This window comes from Urocitellus parryii, chromosome 6 (genome assembly GCF_045843805.1).
Source record: "Urocitellus parryii isolate mUroPar1 chromosome 6, mUroPar1.hap1, whole genome shotgun sequence".
NCBI lineage: Eukaryota > Metazoa > Chordata > Mammalia > Rodentia > Sciuridae > Urocitellus > Urocitellus parryii.
The window spans coordinates 132,359,048-132,379,486 of record NC_135536.1 but is presented as its reverse complement, the minus strand read 5'-3'; the positions used below and the strand labels follow the sequence as shown (position 1 = coordinate 132,379,486).

The window sequence follows — 20,439 nt, the reverse complement described above, 5'->3', positions numbered from 1 at the left end:
GCTGAGGCTGGCCTCAAAGAATTTGCAATTCTCCTTCCTCACTCAGCCTTTAGAGTCACTAGGATTACAGTGTGCACCACTACATCCACCTTATTTGCATCATCAGAATGGAAGGAGAAATGATACTCTCTTAGCAGAACATTTGATATTATGGAAGCCCATTACCAAAAATATACTGCTGCCATCAGAGGGGGGAGCAAAGGTGAAATTTGGGGTCTCAAAATCAATAAATTCCTAGGAAGAATCCTTTGTTGGTTCCTTCATTTGGAAATCTGCCCATGGCTGTCGAGGGTACTTTCCTTCACTCCAGTCCAGGCTGCCATTTCTCCCATAGAAGGTCTGTCTTCCATTGATAGTACTGGAGCCTGGATCATGGTCTCTATGTTTCCCTGAATGTTTACACCTTCTTAGCTGCCAGGAGAATCCCACATTAAAGACAGACCCAGTATGGGCTGGGGCTGTGGCTCAGTGGTAGAGCGCTTGCCTAGTATGTGTGAGGCACTGGGTTCGATCCCCCACATAAAAAACAAATAAAATAAAGGTACTGTGACCATCTACAGCTAAAAAAAAATATTAAAAAAAAGACAGACCCAGTAAACATTCAGGGAAACATAGAGACTATGAGCCAATTTCCAGTACTATCAATGGAAGACTAACCTTCTATGGGAGGAATGGCAGCCTGGACTGGAGTGAAGAAAAGTTCCCTTGAGAGCCATGGCTTAGGCCTGTAGCTGTGCAGATCTCCAAATGAAGGAGCCAACAAAGGATTAAATAAGAAAGCAGGTGCTATGTCTTGTGAATTATACAAATGTAAGCTATCGTTGTTATCCTCATAATTATTTTGTGGTGATGATTATAATGTGTATAGTGTACACATTATAATAGGGCCTTCCACATGGAAGACATTAATGGCAGAGGCTCAGGAAATTCACATCATTCTATTACTGACAGTCTAAGATTCTGTGGCATAGGCTCCATGAATATTCCTCTTGCACGTATGATTTAACCCCATGTTTCTAGGGATGCATTTTGGGAGCCTCTTTACTTTTCCATTCTTCAGAAATCAGGTGTCTGTGTTCTCCTTGGATTGGGTTACCCTCCTTGTGTGTGATGCAAGATGACCTATATATTTCAAAACAAAGTACTGTGTTGTAATAATTTGCCTGGCTTACCAGGCATCTTTTATCTAACTTGATAACAATGGTCATTAGCAGCCTTTGTTAACTGATAACCTAAAGTGGTAATGTGGTACTCATAAGCAATGTTCTGTAAGATAGAATAAACCATCTTGTGGCAGGGTGGGTGGGGAGGATGGGAATCATGTGGGACTCTTTCTCTGAGATTCTGATTTTCTGGTTTAATTGGACATAGGTTATGGCCCAGGCAAGGGATGTGTGTCTGTAAGTCTGGGCACCCATGGCACATGCTCTGGAGATTGAGCCTAAGGCCTTCCACATGCTAAGCAAATGCTCTACCACTGAGCAACAATCCTAGCTCTCAGGCAAGGGGATTTTTTCCCACCCAGGACTGAGGGCCACATCAGGGCCTTGTGCAACCTAGGAAAACACTCTGCCCCTGAGCTAAACTCTCAACCCCAAGCAAGGGATTTTTGAGAGTTCTCCAGTGACTCTATTATGCAGCAGAATTTAAAAACTACTTTTTTTTTTTAAGAAAGAGTAGGAGAGAGAGTAGGAGAGAGAGGAGAGAGAGAGAGAATTTTTTAATATTTATTTTTTAGTTTTCGGCGGACACAACATCTTTGTTTGTATGTGGTGCTGAGGATCGAACCTGGGCCGCACGCATTGCAAGGCGAGCACGCTACCGCTTGAGCCACATCCCCAGCCCTAAAAACTACTTTTATAGAGCTTTTTAACTCAAAGAGCATTCCCAGGACCAACACCATTAACATCACCTGGGAGCTTGCTAGAAATGTAATCAATCTCACCTCAGCCCCACTAAAGTAGAATCTGCATTTAACAAGATCTTCAGATGATTCTTAAGGACTTTGAAGTTTGAGAAGCCTATCCTAGACTAGAGAGGAATGTAGGTCATCAACTTGAAACTTTCTCTTGTCCAATAGTTGAGCCAAAGAGTCACAGCTGACCTCCTGGCTATCCTGAGCATCATTTGGTGTTCAGTGGTTACAGCTTGCTGCCCCAGCAGAATGCTCCTTCATGACCACACACACACACACATATATTTATTTTTCTTAGCAAGAAAGGTAATGGGCAGTATTGGAAGGCAATAAAAGTATTTGTCTCTTTTTTAAATTTTTTATTTTAATTTGTTATATATGACAGCAGAATACATTACAATTCATATTACATATATAGAACACAACTTTTCATATCTCTGGTTGTATACAAAGTATATTCACACCATTCGTGTCTTCATACGTGTACTTAGGGTAATGATGTCATCTCATTCCACCATCTTTTTTACTCCCTTGGACTCTCCCCTCCTCTCCCTCCCCTTTACCCTATCTAGAGTTTATCTAATCTACCCACGCTCCCCCTTCCAACCCCACTATGAATGAGCCTCCTTATAGTAGAGAAAACATTTGGCATTTGGATTTTTGGGATTGGCTAACTTCACTTAACATTATATTCTCCAGCAAATGCCATGATTTTATTCTCTTTTATTGCTGAGAAATATTCCATTGTGTTTGTGTGTATGTGTGTATACACACACACACACACACACACAACATTTTCTTTATCCATTCATCTACTGAAGGGCATCTAGGTTGGTTCCACAGTTTAACTATTGTGAATTGTGCTGTAATAAACATTGATGTGGCTGTGTCCCTGTAGTATGCTGTTTTTAGTTCTTTAAGTGTAGACCAAGGAGTGGGATAGGTGGGTCAAAAGGTGGTTTCATTCCAAATTTTCCAAGGAATCTCCATACTGCTTTACACATTGGCTGCACCCTTTTGCAATCTCATCAGCAATGTATGAGTGTGCCTTTTCCCCACATCCTCGCCAACACTTATTGTTTGTATTCTTAATAGCTGCCATTCTGACTGGAGTGAGATGAAATCTTAGAGTAGTTTTGATTTGCATTTCTCTAGTTGCTAGAGATGTTGAACATTTTTTCATATATTTGTTGATTGATTGTATATCACCTTCTGAGAAGTGTCTGTTCAGTTCCTTGATCCATTTATTGATTGGGTTATGTGTGGGGTTTTTTCAGCATTTATCTTTTTAAAAAAATATTTTTTATTTATTGATGGACCTTTATTTTATTTATTTGTATGTGGTGCTGAGAATCGAACTCAGTGCCTCACGCATGCACTACCACTGAGCCACAACCCCAGCCCCTGGTGTTTAGCTTTTGAGTTCTTTGTATACCCTAGAGATTAGTGCTCTATCTGATGTGCACGTGGTAAAAATTTGCTCCCAAGCTTTAGGCTCTCTATTCACCTCATTGATTGTTTCTTTTGCTGAGAAGAAGCTTTTTAGTTTGAATCCATCCCATTTATTAATTCTTGCGTTATAGGAGTCTTATTAAGGAAGTAGAGGACTAATCCGATATGATGGAGATTTGGGCCCACTTTTTCTTCTATTAGATGCAGGACCTCTGGTTTAATTCCTAGGTCCTTGATCCACTTTGAGTTGAGTTTTGTGCATGGTGAGAGATAGGGGTTTAATTTCATTTTGTTGCACATGGATTTCCAGTTTTCCCAGCACCATTTGTCTTTTCTCCAATGTATGTTTTTGGCACCTTTGTTTAATATAAGATAACTATAATTATGTGGGTTAGTCTCTGTGTCCTGTATTCTGTACCATTGGTCCATCAGTCTGTTTTGGTGCCAATACCATGCTGTTTTTGTTACTATTGCTCTGTAGTATAGTTTAAGGTCTGGTATAATGATGCCACTTGCTTCAGTCTTCTTGCTAAGGATTGCTTTAGCTATTCTGGGTCTCTTATTTTTCTAAAGTTTTCTTTCTTTCTTTCTTTCTTTTTTTTTTTTTTTTTGAAGTTTTCTTTCTTTGATGTGTCTTTGCCTGGTTTGGAATCAGGGTGATATTGGCCTCATAGAATGAGTTTGGAAGTGCTCCGTCTTTGTCTGTTTCCTGAAATAAATTGAAGAGTATTAGTACTAGTTTTTCTTTAAAGGTCTTGTAGAACTTGGCTGTGTTTCCATCTGGTCCTGGGCTTTTCTTGGTTGGTAGGCTTCTGATGGCATCTTCTATTTCATCACTTGAAATTGATCTGTTTAAATTGTGTATATCATCCTGATTCAATTTGGGCAAATCATATGACTCCAGAAATTTGTCAATGCCTTTGATATTTTCTATTTTATTGGAGTACAAGTTTTCAAAATAATTTCTAATTATCTTCTGTATTTCTGTAGTGTCTGTTGTCATATTTCCTTTTTCATCACATATGTTAGTAATTTGAGTTTTCTCCTTCTCTTCATTAGCATGGCTGAGGTTTGTCAATTTTATTTATTTTTTCAAAGAACCAACTTTTTTGTTTAGTCAGTTTTTTCAATTGTTTCTTTTGTATCAATTTCATTGATTTCAGCTTGATTTTAATTATTTCCTGTCTTCTACTGCTTTTGATGTTGATTTTTCTTTTTTCTAGGGCTTTGAGATGTAATGTTAAGTCGTTTATTTGTTGGCTTTTTCTTCTTTTAAGGAATGAACTCCATGCAATGAACTTTTCTCTTAGCACTGCTTTTATAGTGTCCCAGAGATTTCAATATGTTGTATCTGTGTTCTCATTCACCTTTAGAATTTTTTAATCTCCTCTTTAATGTCTTTTGCAATCCATTGTTCATTTAGTAGCATATTATTTAGTCTCCAGGTATTGGAATAACTTTTATTTTTTACTTTATCATTGATTTCTAATTACATTCCATTATGATCTGATAGAATGCAGAGTAGTAGTATCTCTACTTTTTTATATTTGCTAAGGTTGCTTTGTGGCATAATATATGGTCTATTTTAGAGAAGGATCCATGTGTTACTGAGAAGAAAGTGTATTGATTCATATATGTCAGTTAAGGTCTTAAGTTATTGATTGTATTATTGAGTTCAGTAGTTTCTTTGTTCAGCTTTTGTTTGGATGATCTATCCAGTGGTGAAAGAGGTGTGTTAAAGTCACCTAGAATTATTGTGTTGTGGCCTATTTGACTCTTGAACCTGAGAAGAGTTTGTTTGATGAATATAGACATCAATGCTCCATTGTTTGGGGCATATAAGTTTATTATTGTTATGTCTTGTTAATGAATGGTTCCCTTAAGCAGTATGAAATCTCCTTCTTTATCCTTTTTGATTAACTTTGGCTTGAAGTCTACTTTATTTGATATGAGGATGGAAACCCCTGCTTGCTTCTGCAGTCCATGTGAGTGGTATGATTTTTCCCATCCTTTCACCTTCAGTCTGTGGATGTCTTTTCCTATGAGGTGAGTCTCTTGGAGGCAGCATATATTATTGGGTCTATTTTTTAATCCAAACTGCCAGTCTGTGTCTTCTAATTGGTGAGTTTAGGGCATTAACATTCAGGTTTATTATTAAGACATGATTTGTACTCCCAGCCAGTTTTGTTTATTTTTGGTATTTAACTTGACTTGGTTTCTCCTTTAATTAGTTTTTCCTTTAGTGTAATATCTCTCTTTGCTGATTTTCATTGTTGTTTTTCAGTCCCTCTTCACGGAATATTTTGCCAAGGATATTCTATAGTGCAGGCTTTTGAGTTGTAAATTCTTTTAACTTTTGTTTATCATGGAAGGTTTTTATTTCATCATCAAATCTAAAGCTTAATTTTGCTGAATGTAATTGGTTGGCATCCATTTTCTTTCAGAACTTGTAATGTAATCTGATTCCTTTCTCTTATGGCTTTTAATATCTCCTTATTCTGTATGTTAGGTATTTTCATTATAATGTGCCTTAGTGTGGATCTGTTGTGATTTTTGTACATTTGGTGTCCTGTAGCCTCTTGAATTTGGTTTTCCAATTCATTCTTCATCTTTGGAAAATTTTCCATATTATTTCATTGTATAGATTGCTCATTCCTTTGGTTTGGAACTCTATTCCTTCCTCTATCCCAATAACTTTTTTTTTTTTTTTAAATATTTATTTATTTATTTATTTTAGTTCTTGGCAGACACAACATCTTTGTTGGTATGTGGTGCTGAGGACTGAACCCGGGCTGCACGCATGCCAGGCGAGCGCGCTACCCCTTGAGCCACATCCCCAGCCCCCAATAACTCTTAAATGTGGTCGTTTTATGCTGTCCCATATTTCTTGAATATTCTGCTCATGGTTTCTTACCATTTTTACTATGTTGTCTACATTCTTTTCAAGATTATATATTTTGACTTCATTGTCTGAGGTCCTGTCTTCCAAATGGTCTAATCTGTTGGTGATGCTTTCAGTTGAACTTTTAATTTGGTTTATTGTTTCTTTCAGTTCAAGGATTTCTGTTTGTTTACTTTTTTTATTGAAGTAATCTTTTGCTTCCTATATTTGTTTATGTAGCTCTTTGTCAAAATGGTCTTTTGCTGCCTATATTTGCTCTCTTATATCATCCTTTAATTTGCATAACATTTTAATCATGAACATCCTGAACTCCTTCTTGGTCATTTCTTCTGCTCTGCTGGCCATGAATTCTAATAATGTGGTATCTTGATATGTTTGGGGCACTTTCTTCCCTTGTCTTTTCATATTGCTTGTGTGTCTTCCCTTCTTGCACTGTGGATCTGAGGGGTTACTGTTTTTACCCTGTAGACTTGTAGTACCCTGTAGTGATCCAATACCTCTCCTTTGAGGTGAAGGACAATGTTATCAGATCCCAATATAAACAGTATATACCCTAAAAACAAATGTTTGCTATTAAGACATTTACAATTTGGTCACAATATACAGAAATGGTGAATTCAATTATTATCTACAATATACTCAGTAGGTTTGTAGAAGGGTTTACTATTTCTGATGGTGGAAAAAGACCCAGGATGAGGAGTAGGATGATATGCTGAGGAGGTAGGAGGAGAAGATATAGAGTTGTTATATTTTAGGAAGTGTGAAAGAATAATCTGAAGAGGAAGATTAATAATAGAAGGAAGAGGAAGTAATTTGGGGTATACAAGTAAGTGGGAAGACAGTAGCGTACATAAAACAAATACACATTAGAAAACTAAAAAATGTTAAAATAGTAGAAATTGGTGGGATAAAAGAAAAAAAGAATATACAACACAGATGTAATATACTTCAGACGTCCTCAAAATCCTAATTCATGCAAAGTATGGTTGTTTTCACGTATGTTGGGGATGTGAGGGCTGGAGAATAGATAGGGAGAGGAAAAAAATATCTTGAAGGAAGAAACAGGATTGTTTTGGTTGGAAATATGTATCTTTCCTGCTTCCATTCTCATCCAATAGGTGGGGTCGTCTGTTGTTAGCTGCCATCTCCGGCCTCAGGATGGTGATGGTAACCAGGGTGTCAATGTGCCAGGGTTGTGGCTGCTGGGGAAAGGGGAGAGTTAGAAACTGGATACCTGGCCAGCTGGAGTTCCAAACTGGGTGTTGCCACCCACTGAAGAAGGTGACCCAAGATGGATGCGCCTGCTTTCAGCGGTGGGCTGTTGGATCGTGTTTGGGGAGCCGAGTGATGGCTTAGAGGATGAGTTCAGAGAGCATTGTGGCATGCAGTTTGTGGCTGTGGCTGACTTCAGAGCCTATGTGAAGTCCCTGGGTGCAGGCAGGCTACTATATGGAGTATCTCCACTGCTGCTGAGTTCCAAGATGGCAGTGATGGGGGAGCCCCATGTTGGTAGATGGGGTCCACACGGGAGTGGAGGCCAGAGTTCCTCCTGTGGGAAGCTGCCAGGTGTCCTGCATATAAGTGGTGTCAGTGATTTCTGCTTGGGTACGTGACCAAAAGTTCTATAGGGGTGTAGATGGTGCCCACTCAGGTACCCCATAGTCCAGAGTGGGCAAGTAGTTAAGTGATCAACTCTGTTGCTGTGGCCTGGAGCCCTGGAAGGGTTGTCATGATTCCCCGCGTGGGAGCAAGACTATCACTGGCAGAGAAGTAGTATTCTCACTACTTGAGTCCCAGGTCATGGAGCAACACAGAATGCTGCCTCCTTCTGTCCTGCCATCTTGGTATCTGTCTTTTTAAAGTACAGTTCTTACCTTCAAAACAAAATTTTAATTTTTTTTTTATAGAGAGAGAAAGAGAGAATTTAATATTTATTAGTTTTTGGCGGACACAACATCTTTGTATGTGGTGCTGAGGACCGAACCCGGGCCGCACACATGCCAGGCGAGCGCGATACCGCTTGAGCCACATCCCCAGCCCCAAACAAAATTTTAATTCACTTAAAGTTTTGAAATGTAAACCATCCAGAACTCTTAGGGAAAGGTAACCTTGTAACAGTAAAATGTTTGTCAGTCATTCATTTACACACAACAGAGGTTCACTGCTGTTTTTATCAGTGGTTAGTTTTTCAGGCAACCAGAGTTTAGTTGGAACACTGCTCCAAGTCTCTCAGGCAGGTTTCTGCCAGGATTTCCAGGATAGGGGAGAGCTCAAGTCAGAATGGAACCTACCTTGAATCAGAATCACTTCTGTATTTTAAATCAGTGGTTCCAGCCATTGTGTATGTCACAATCTGGCAGGAAGGACTTTGGAAGGATTTTGAGCCAAACATACACTAAAGCATCAAAGTTTGTGACCAGTTTATTTCATTGTTATAGATTACAGTAGTCTCCCTTTATCCACATGGGACTCATTCCACGACCCTCAGTGGTTGTCTGAAGTTATAGATAGCACCAAATGTTATATATACTGTTTTTTTTCTTATAAATATGTACACAGCTATGATAAATTTTAAGTATGGCAAGAGTTTGACCACAATGACAAAAATAACACAATTATAGCTATATACTGTAGTGCTGCAACCCGGCTGCACTAGCCGCCGCAACCCGGCTAGACACAGAAACACGAACCGCTCAAGCGGGAAACAAAGGTTTATTTAAAAAAGCCGCCAGCGATCCCTGTGCGTCCTGCTAGCAAGCCTGTCGACCCACGTGTGTCACCGGAACCGGGCGCCCCGCACCTCCCCCGGAAGTTCCCTCCTACTATCCTTCCCCAACCAATGGGAACTCTCCCATTACATGAGTGACATGAGTAACCTGAGTCCCGTAACAGGCCGAGGTAAACAGCAGGAGTCCAATTTTCATATGAATGTAAAACTTAACATAATCATAATCTCAATGGCTAGCTGGCAGTCACCTAAACCAAAGGTACCATGTATCAATATTTTTGCTGTGGCTCCTAGCACTGTAGTAAAAGTTATTTAAAACTTATGAATGACCTAATTCTGGAATATTTCATTTAATATTTTTGAACCTCATTTGACCAAGGGTAAATAAAACCTTGAAACCTTAGAAAGTAAGAGCGGGGGTTAGAAGACACTGTCCAGCAAATTCAAGTTTATCCCCCTACTGACATAAGTTTCTCTTATGCTCATTCTGGTATGCTTTCTATCGTGGAACAGAAAAAGGAGGTCTTGTGGCATGGCAGAAAATACATAGAGCTCTGTGAACAGCCATAGAAATGTGATGTGCCCTGGGGCTGGAGTTATGGCTCAGTGGTAGAGCACTTGCCTGGCATGTGTGAGGCCCTAGATCCTCAGCACCGCATATAAATAAATAAATAAAATAAAAGATCCACTTACAACTAAAAAATATTTTTAAAAAAGAAAAGAAAAGAAAAGAAATGTGATGTGCCCTTGAATCCAGAGTGTGTGTGAGGGGTGGGAAAGTACAAAAGCCATTGATTTAGACCACGATACAATTGCAATTTTTGTGTACTAATTGATAAGAGTGGCAATTCAAGAACTGTTTAATGAATGCTTTTTGAACAGTGGTCTTATAATTTTGAAAAAACAAAAATTGAGTCTGCACATAGCAACTTAAACAGAAATAGACTCTGCTTCACAAGTTACACAAAAATAAATTCAAGTAGATTATAGCTATACTATACAAAATCTAAAATAATATATAGGAAATATTTTTGTAATCTTGGGTTGGAAAGGACTTTAAGAATTACAGAAATCATCAAAACTAGATTTGACTCATGACACAGAAGAAAAATCCTTTATATAAAAAAGATACCATGGGGGCCAGGCACAGTGATGCATGTTTATAATCCCAGCACCTGTGAAGACTGAAGCAGGAGTATTCCAAGTTTGAGACTAGTCTTAGCAAATTAATGAGATCCTGTCTCAAAATAAAAAAGGTGATGTGATGGTAGAATGTTCTTGGGTTTTGTTTTCTCTACTTGAAAGAAAAAAAAATCTTGATCTATAAGACCTATAAATTTATAGGTCAATCCAAGAGGATAAAAGATGTTAACAGTCAATTTTATTTTTTTTTATTTTTTTTTTTTAAAGAGAGAGTGAGAGAGGAGAGAGAGAGAATTTTTAATATTTATTTTTTAGTTCTCGGCGGACACAACATCTTTGTTGGTATGTGGTGCTGAGGATCGAACCCGGGCCGCACGCATGCCAGGCGAGCGTGCTACCGCTTGAGCCACATCCCCAGCCCAACAGTCAATTTTAGAATGAAGAAATTTAGATTATAAATATATGAAAAGGTGTTCAACCTTATATTGGGGAAATACCCATTTAAGCAAGATACTATTCTTTTGCTTATTAGACTATTAAATTTGAGTGTTTCTAAGACTTCACTGCCCTTGTGAACTTTACACAATCTTTAAAAATTAATTTCATGGGCTGGAGGTTTAAGTTAGTAGTACAGCAAGACTCTGGATTTTATTCCCAGCACAAGAAAAGAATTTTTTTTCAAAATTTTTCTAGTAGGTAGTGACATATTTTAAATTTGATAAGAGTATATAAAATTGTATGTTGGAATTATATATTATTTGTGTATTGTGATAAAATATACATAGCATAACATTTGTCATTTTTAGGTAGCCAATTGAGTGATATTAAGTACCCTCAGTTCACATTGTTAAAGCATGCATCTCCAGAACTGTTTCCTCTTCTCAAACTGAAACTCTATACCCTCTAAACAGTAACTCTCTGTTCTTCCCTCTCTCTAGCCCTTGGCAACCACTGTTCTATTTTCTGTCTCTATGATTTTTTTTTTTTTTTTTAAGAATTGGGATCTTGCTATATTACCCAGGCTGACCCCAGATTCCTGAGCTCAAACAATCCTCCTGCCTTAGCCTCCTGAGTAGCTGGGACTGCAGTGGGCCTTCACACCTAGCTTATATTATGATTTTGATGACTCTGGGTACCTCATATAAGAAGAGTTTTTTGTGTGTGGCTTATTTCACCTAGCATAATGTCCTCAAGATTCATGAACATTAAAGCATGAGTCAGAAATTCATTCCTTTTCGGGGCTGGGGATGTGGCTCAAGCGGTAGCACGCTCGCCTGGCATGCGTGCGGCCCGGGTTCGATCCTCAGCACCACATACAAACAAAGATGTTGTGTCCCCCGAAAACTGAGAAATAAATATTAAAAAAATAAAAAAATTCATTCCTTTTCAAAGATGAATAATATTCACTATATATACCATATTTTGTTTGTTTAACTGCTGATGGATATTTGGGTTGTTTCCACCTTTGACTGTCATGAATAATACATGAACACACAGATACACAATTATCTGTTCCAGGCTTGGCTTTTGGTTCTTTTGGTATACACCCAGAAGTAGAATTGCTAGATCATATGGTAATTCTATTTTTAATTTTTTTAGGAACTCCTATCCTGTTTTCCACACAGTATGTTGTACCATTTTACATTCCCACCAGCCATGCACAGGGTAAACCATGTATATTTTTTAGTCTGTCTCAGGAATAGACTTTTGTTAATCTGTTTATGCTTTCTGGAACCTAAATTTAGTCATGGACGAGTATATATATGCTTCATTGTGTTATTGAGCAAGAAATTGTTATATCCAAGAACAAGTTTGTTAATTGTGTTTACAATTAAGCATAAGAATAAAAAAACGGATCAGTATTATGTGGATAACTAGTAAGATCAGTTACAATGGCATTCCAATCTTGGCCAAATGTTATCTCCAAGGATGCCTCCAATTGTTTGCTTTTCACATTACCCCATTTTATTTCCTTTTAATACACCCTCTTAAATCAGATAACGTGATATATCTGTATTTTGTGTAGTAGAATGTATATTTTGTGAGGTTCATCAACTTTCAAACTGCACAGGACAGTCCAAAGCCCTATTTAAAGTCTCTGCATAGATAAGCTGACTTCTTATCCACTTCAGTAGTTTGGGGGGAGGTCAGTAACATTTAGAAAATGAAACCTTTTCCTTTCCATTTCCTTAGTAGGTTTTCTCTACTGGAAATATGGGCCTCCCAAACAAGCCTGCCTCTCTCTATCTAGTCTCATCTCTTTATAAAATATGCTCTTCCTGTTTGTACCTTGGGATAACACTATTTTTATCAGTAAAGTTCCTTTAAAAAAAAAAAGATTCCTAACTCCTACCATCTCATTCCATCTCCACTCTTAACACGTTGGTGAAAATACTTATCTCTGGGTTTATTTTATTTATTTTTTCAGTACTGGGTATTGAACTCAAGAACACTTAACCACTGAGCAACATCCCCAGCCTTATTTTGTATTTTATTACAAAATAGAGACAAGGTCTCACTGAGTGCTTAGTGTCTCACTTTTGCTGAGGCTGGCTTTGAACCTGCGATCCTCCTGTCTCAGCCTCCCGAGCCATTGGGATTATAGGCATGTGCCACTGCACCCAGCTAAAAATGATTTCCTTTTTTTTTTTTTTTTTTTTTTTTGTGTGTGTGTGTGTGTGGTGCTGGGATTGCCTTGTGCATGGGAGGCAAACACTCTACCAAGTGACCTATATCTCCAGCCCTTATCTCTGACCCAAACCAGTTTTTGAGTTTTCATTTTCCTAATAATTGGCTACTAATAAAGGAGGGAACTGAATGCACTTTAATGTGCTCTACTTTGTCCTGTTCACTTGAAATTCATAGTTGCCTGGCCTTCCTGAGTAGGCTTTTGGAAGGAGCCAGCATTTCCTCATCCTTCCCAGCTCTGTGACTCTTTCCCATTTGAAGAACATCAGAAGGCTGCTCTTTTTTGTCCTTAGAAGAACTCCTGTGTCTCTGTTACCAGAGGCAACTTCTAAACTTTGCCCAACTTTCCTTTGGTTTTCCCTGGAGTACACGCTAACCATCTTTTTATATATATATATATATATATATATCTTTATTTTATTTATTTTTATGTGGTGTTGAGGATCGAACCCAGGGCCTTGCACATGCTACGTGAGAGCTCTACCACTGAACCACAAACCCAGCCCCAACTCTAACCATCTTGATGCTTTGTCTATGTAAAAAAAATAATAGGATGGGCTTTTAATGAGGAGTTAATTGGGGCAGGATTCTGCTCAGGAGGTGATGGAAGATAACTCCACAATTTAACATATTTGAAGTGATTTCAAAGAAATTTTTATTTAATAGCTTGATTCTGTTACTTATTTATTGGCAATACTGGGGATTGAACCCAGGGACACTCTAAAGTTTCATCCCTGGCCTTTATTATTTTTTTAAATTTTGATACAGGGTCTCATTAAGTTGTTCAGTCTGGCCTGAAACTTGCATTCCTCCTTATCTCAGCCTCCCAAGTTGCTAGGATTGTGTATACATCATATTATGCTGTGCCCAGCTCTGTCATTTCTTTCTTTTACATTTAAATTTTTGATTCATTTGGAATTTGTCCTAATATAGGTCCAACTCAAATTTTCCCATTTGGCCTATCTAGCTTGATTGCTTTATTATTTATTTGTGCTGGGGATTAAATACAGGACCTGGCATATGCTAAACACGCGTTCTACTTCTGAGCTACACTGCCCCCACTCCTAGGTTATTTGTTGAATGTTGTGTCTTTACCATGGATTTGACAGACCAAATACGATAAATTCCCCTAGTCATTATATCAATAACTTTTTCTGTTCGTGGTCTGCATTTATGTGCCACTGATATAAAATTCAATAATCATATGTTAGTTGAATCTATTTATGGTGTTTATGTTCAGTTTTTTTTTTGTGTGTGGTGCTGGAGATTGAATACAAGGCCTCACACATGCTAGGAAAGTGCACTGCCACTGAGCTAATCCCTAGTCTCTATTAATGTTTTATTGCATTTCATGTTTTTTTAATATTTATTTATTTATTTATATGTGGTGTTTATATGGACCTTTATTTATTTGTTTGTTTATATGAGGTGCTGAGAATTGAACCCAGGGCCTCACACATGCTAGGCAAACTCTCTACCCCTGAGCCCCAGACCCAGACCATCATTTCATGTTTTAACATCTGACAGAGATAGTTTTTCTCCTCCCTGTCCCTCTGACTTCAGTTAATAATCTTTCCTTCTTAATATTTATTTTTTGTACATTTAAAATTCAATTACATTCTCAACACCACTTAAAAAAACTAAATAAACAAAATTCAGTTACATGATTTACCAGTTTTAAATGTTATCCCTATTATAGATGAATACGTTTTCTTGTGACCATAAACATACTATATCCTACCTTATGACCCCCCCCTCCCAATTTTAATTCATGTCATTTCTTTTCTTCTCTTTTTTCTCATTTGGTGGGGTTTAAAACCCAGGGCTTCATAGATACTAGGTATGTACTCTACCACTGAAATAATTCCCAGCCCCAAGAACAAATTCTTAAAGGTATAATTTCTAGGGACTGGGGATGTAGCTCAGTGGTAGAGTGCTTGCCTTGGGTGTGATCCCCAGTATCAAGAGAAAAACAAAAGAATTTATTCGTTGTAGTTTTCTTCTTTGAGAACTCCAGTAAGTTTATTGATTTTCCTATTGCCTAACTTCTGTTTCTATCGTTCTTTCAACTCTTTCTTTGTTTCCATTCATTTAATTGCTTTTCTCATTTTGTTCTTTTCTGTGCTTTTCAAGATACTTAGTTTCCTGTGTTCCCATCTTGTCTTTATTTCTCTGGATGATATTTCCCTTCTTTCCCAAGTCCTTCACATTTCATGAAATCTCTTTCTGTCATCTCACCATCTCTTCTTCAAGTTCTTTAGTTCTACAGAGGCAGTTGCTTCATTTACCTATTTTGGTTGGAAATGATCATTTTTCTCAATAATAATAAGTTCCCTGATTAATGTTGCAAGTCAAAGGCTCTCTCCTTCTCTGCTTTACAGAAACAACTTCCTGCGTACACGGCCCATCTGTGTGATTCTGATTGTAGCCTCATCTCCTTTGCTTCTCTGAACCAAAGAAGCCAGCTCTGGTTACCCCAGTTTCCAAATGCACTGTTGCACTGGAGGGTGAGTCCCAAACCTTCAGGAAGTGATTTTCTGCCTGAACTTTGTGAGATCTGCTCCTGAGCACCTCTCACCCACTCCCTTCCATGCTTGTTCTCTACGCTTCTTTTCTCAGTGCTTCTACCCAGTCTGCTATTTTTAGAAGCCTTGACATGTATTTTGGTCTCTTCAAATTATATCTTCCTTCTAATTTCATTGAAAATTAAGGTTGAATTTTTACTTGTTTTCCCTGTTGCTTCTTGGGTTCATACTAAAACCAATTCTGATTTTAAAGCATCAGAAAAGCATACCATCAGGCTACATCCCTATCCCTTTTTTTTTCTTTTGATACCAGTGATTGAACCCACAGGCACTCAACTACTGAGCCACATCTCCAACCCTTTTTTGTAGTTTTATTTAGAGATAGGGTGTCACTAAGTTGCTGAGACTGGCTTTGAACACGCAATCCTCCTGCCTCAGCCTCCTGAGCTGCTGGATTTACTGGTGTACACCACTGTGCCTGGCCCCTATCCCTTTTTGTTTTTTATTTTGAGACAGAGTCTTACTAAGTTGCCCAGGCTGGCCTGGCACTTGCTATACTTTTGCCTCAACCTCCTAAGTAGCTGGGGTTATAAGCTGGGCCACTGTGCCTGGCTTTTAAATAGGATCTTATCTTGATTAAAGGCATGACTGGAACCCAGGTTCTCCCTGAGAAAGGGATAGCAGTAAGTATGTGGAAATTTACACATATAATCACTGAATTGAATATCTAATCCTAAATTAACTGTTATGTTAGTTTTATAAATGGAAATGTCATTATGAAATTATTTTAGTAATTGTCTTCCCTACATTCTTGGAAAGTCTGATGTTGGGGTTTAGGAATAATCAGCCTCCTGAGTCATTGGGATTACAGGAAAGTACCACCACACCCTGCTAAAAATTAACCCACTATTCTTGCTCTGAGCTTTTGGCTCTGAGCTTCCAAGCAGGCAAGACAAAAAGAAATCTACAACTATTGCCATCAGGAAAACCCAGATCAGTCATTCAGGATAGCTCTTTTTGGTATTGAGGTCAAGAGGAAATCTTCCTCTTCGTGCTCTTCAAGAAGACATTGTGTGATATAAGCAATGTCATCAACAACTTCCTAGCAACATTATTTCTAATGATACTTCCTTTAGTGTACATCAGTATCATCCAGGGCCATTAAATCAACATACAGTTCAGTAAACAGTTCATCTGGAGGTCAGAACAGAGTGATCCAATCCCATGGATGTCTGCTGATCAAGCTTCATCCTTGGGTGGATTTTAGAGTCTCTTATCTAAGGAAGGGACTATATTTATCCAGCAATCCTCCCTAATTACTTCTTTCATTAAAATATTTGCCACACATTGGGCAGTAGAGGGTTGACAGGTTTAAGGTATTTTGTATTACCAATTAAAGTTCTTTCTACTGGCTTCCACTGTAGACAAATTTAAGTTCCCACTTGTTTTCAGACATTTATGTATAGACACATAGGATCCTTGTTGCAGGGGCTCTGTCATCTTGTTTGTCTTAATTAAATGTTAAAAAGATTATAAACACCAGACATATTTTAATGCAAGAGATTATTATATAAGCTCTTTTGGAAAGGAAACACTATAGGGATCTTTCTGTGATACCAATAAAAAACATTCATCCTTTTGTCAACTTTAATTGAACACCTACTAAGCATCAGGCACCATGGTGAGAGTTGGGGATCATTGTGTTTTTTATTGCTGTCCTTCAGTTAGGATTTTCTTTTTTTTTTTTTAAAGAGAGAGTGAGAGAGGAGAGAGAGAGATAGAGAGAGAGAGAATTTTTAATATTTATTTTTTAGTTCTCGGCAGACACAACATCTTTGTTGGTATGTGGTGCTGAGGATTGAACCCGGGCCGCACGCATGCCAGGCGAGCGCACTACCGCTGAGCCACATCTCCAGCCCCTCAGTTAGGATTTTCAAATACCTTCCTGACCTCATTTTCAAGTGGAGAAACAGGTAGACACATGAAACCCAAATCTTTTAAGACTTTGGAAATCTGGATGATTACCACAAATATAGGAAGCCTGGCAACTAAATAAGCCTGGATTGATTGATTGATTTTTTTGGGGTGCTGGGGATTTAACTCCGGGCCTTGCAAATGCTAAGCATATGCTCTTCTGCTAAGATACATCCCCATCCCTAAACCTGGCTTCAGGAGTTTGAGGATTTTCTAGCTTCTTTATTTTCACTAGAAATGTAATATTTTTAAAGTTCCCTTTGGTTTCCTTTTCTCATCATGATAGGGAATTGAGTGGCCATTGTGTTTTTTGTTTCAGATTTTGAGATACAGAGTGAAAACGGGGAGAATTCTAATCAAGATGTGTTTGAGGAGGTGGAATCACATGAGATGTTCTTGGAAATGCCCGAAGGGGAAGGTGGTCAGCAGTCTGATGGGGAGAGTGACTTTGAGAGAGACTGTGGCTCCGGGAGGCCTCAGGGTAAGGACCGCAGGCAGATGCCATCCCAGGGCAAGGAAGTTGGCCAGCTCATTGGCCTTCAAGGCACATACCTGGGTGAGAAGCCCTATGAATGCCCTGAGTGTGGGAAAACCTTCAGCCGGAAATCTCATCTAATTACCCATGTAAGGACCCACACAGGAGAAAAACACTACAAATGTGACGAATGTGGAAAGAGCTTTAGTGACGGCTCAAACTTTAGCCGACACCAAACAACTCACACTGGAGAGAAACCCTACAAATGCAGGGATTGCGGGAAGAGCTTTAGCCGGAGTGCAAATCTCATAACCCACCAGAGGATCCACACAGGAGAGAAACCCTTTCAGTGTGCCGAGTGTGGCAAGAGTTTCAGCAGGAGCCCCAATCTTATTGCCCATCAGCGCACTCACACTGGAGAGAAGCCGTACTCTTGCCCCGAGTGCGGAAAGAGCTTTGGCAACCGGTCCAGCCTCAACACGCATCAGGGAATCCACACTGGAGAAAAACCCTATGAGTGTAAAGAGTGTGGCGAAAGCTTCAGTTACAACTCCAACCTGATCAGACACCAGAGAATCCACACAGGAGAGAAACCATACAAATGCACCGACTGCGGGCAGAGGTTTAGCCAGAGCTCGGCTCTCATTACGCACAGGAGAACTCACACCGGAGAAAAACCCTATCAGTGCAGCGAGTGCGGCAAAAGCTTTAGCCGCAGCTCCAATCTGGCCACACACCGGAGAACCCATATGGTGGAGAAGCCCTATAAGTGTGGGGTGTGTGGGAAGAGCTTCAGCCAGAGCTCAAGTCTGATCGCGCACCAGGGCATGCACACGGGAGAGAAACCCTACGAATGTCTGACATGCGGTGAGAGCTTCAGCTGGAGCTCCAACCTCATCAAACACCAGAGGATCCACACCGGAGAGAAGCCCTATAAATGTGGCGAGTGTGGGAAGTGCTTCAGCCAGCGCTCCCAACTGGTGGTGCACCAGCGGACCCACACCGGGGAGAAGCCCTATAAATGCCTCATGTGTGGCAAGAGCTTCAGCCGGGGCTCCATTCTGGTCATGCACCAGAGAGCCCATTTGGGAGACAAGCCCTACAGGTGTCCTGAGTGTGGGAAAGGTTTTAGCTGGAATTCGGTTCTCATCATACACCAGCGAATCCATACAGGGGAGAAGCCCTATAAATGCCCTGAGTGCGGCAAAGGCTTCAGCAATAGCTCCAATTTTATTACACACCAGAGAACTCACATGAAAGAGAAACTTTATTGAAGTGGCAGAGAGGGAAAGTGAGGCAGAGACTGGCCTGGGAAGGGGAATTGTCAGTGCCCCAAATAGTGATTTCCCTCTAAAAGAGCCATTTTTTCCTGAACTTTCTTTGGAATTTTTTGCCAAAATCTTTTACCCCTGCTCACCCTCACGTCTAGGACACTGTCATCTTAGTTGGTTGGAGTCAAGCCCCTGTTGGTTCAAGAACAGAGCATAGGAGTGGAAGGTCCAGAAAGCTGGGTCTTTATCTGTTACATTTCATTATTTGATTGACTCTCTCCTGATTCCTCTGTGCCTCTGTTTCCTCTTCAGTAAAATGGGGAAATGTTTCTCCCTGTGGAACTCATGTGGCCTCCAGGTGATCTGAGTCCTCAGAGAAATACTGGAAATCTGTATATGTGGTTCTGGTTGTTTTTGCTGCCACTTTGTTGGGCTAAGGTGCCTTTACGCCAAGCTGCTAGCGTCCCAGGGCCCCTGCCCATGTAGTGTCTTGATTTCAGGTCAATATGATGGGACTTCTCCAATTTTGAATCATCTACATGAAGGTAAAACCATTTTCTGTTTCCAGAAAGTGTCGGGAGCAGACTAGCTTGAGGAAGTATGGCCTGAAACCTGTGTCCCAATGTCTCTTCCATTATAAGAGGGACTGGGGTCTGCCAGGAAAGGTATAAACTGAGATTTGTGTGCTTGCTTTTGTCTCTGCTTGCTGTCCTATGGTGACTCAGCTGCCAGGGAGCACATTGTTCTCATGGGGTTTGGGTTTGGAGTGTGAAGCCTTCGACCCCCAGCTGTCCATCCATGGTGGGTAGCAGTTTTTGTACCATCAAGGGGGAAAAGTCCTGCACGCTGCATAATTATTTTTCAGTTTTCTATGCACTTGTTTTCTCCCTGTTCTTAAATTTTCTATATATGCAGATCTAGAATTCCGTCTGATAGCTTTTGTATACTAAAAACATATTTTTAAGGAAGTGTTTATTTTGAGGATATCAAAATCCCCTGGAGAGATTTGGGTTGGAACCAAGAGTTTGCCCTGCAGTTACATACTTGATCTTGGTTGCCATCATGGCTTTGTTCTTGGAATTCTGAGCCTTGAAACAATGAAGATGAGAATGACAGCAGATGAGAGGGTTTGTTACAAGGAAAGAGGAGAAAATATATAAGGCGTCTTTGGGAAATGTGAAACTGCCACCTCCTATATATGGAGCCTGTGCTCAGAAGAGACCTTTTTCTTATAGGATGGATACTAAATATTGCCTAATAAAGTAGAGTCCCATTCTTTTCCTGGGTCTACCTTTTAATGTGTGTTTTAAAACCTGCACTTGACTATTAACAAACATACACCTCACTTCCTCACCCCACCAACCTC

At 39.5% G+C, this 20,439-nt stretch overlaps 1 protein-coding gene across 1 annotated transcript in view; it reads left to right on the top strand.

Moving 5' to 3' along the window:
- Zscan2 (zinc finger and SCAN domain containing 2) overlaps window positions 1-20,308 on the top strand; it is a 29,521-nt gene extending 9,213 nt beyond the window's left edge. Inside the window, exon 3 of the mRNA XM_026388250.2 lies at window positions 17,647-20,308. Coding sequence (XP_026244035.1) covers window positions 17,647-19,076 — 1,430 coding nt within the window. The 3' untranslated portion in view covers window positions 19,077-20,308. The remainder of the gene's footprint in view (window positions 1-17,646) is intronic.
- Window positions 20,309-20,439: the final 131 nt, after the last annotated feature.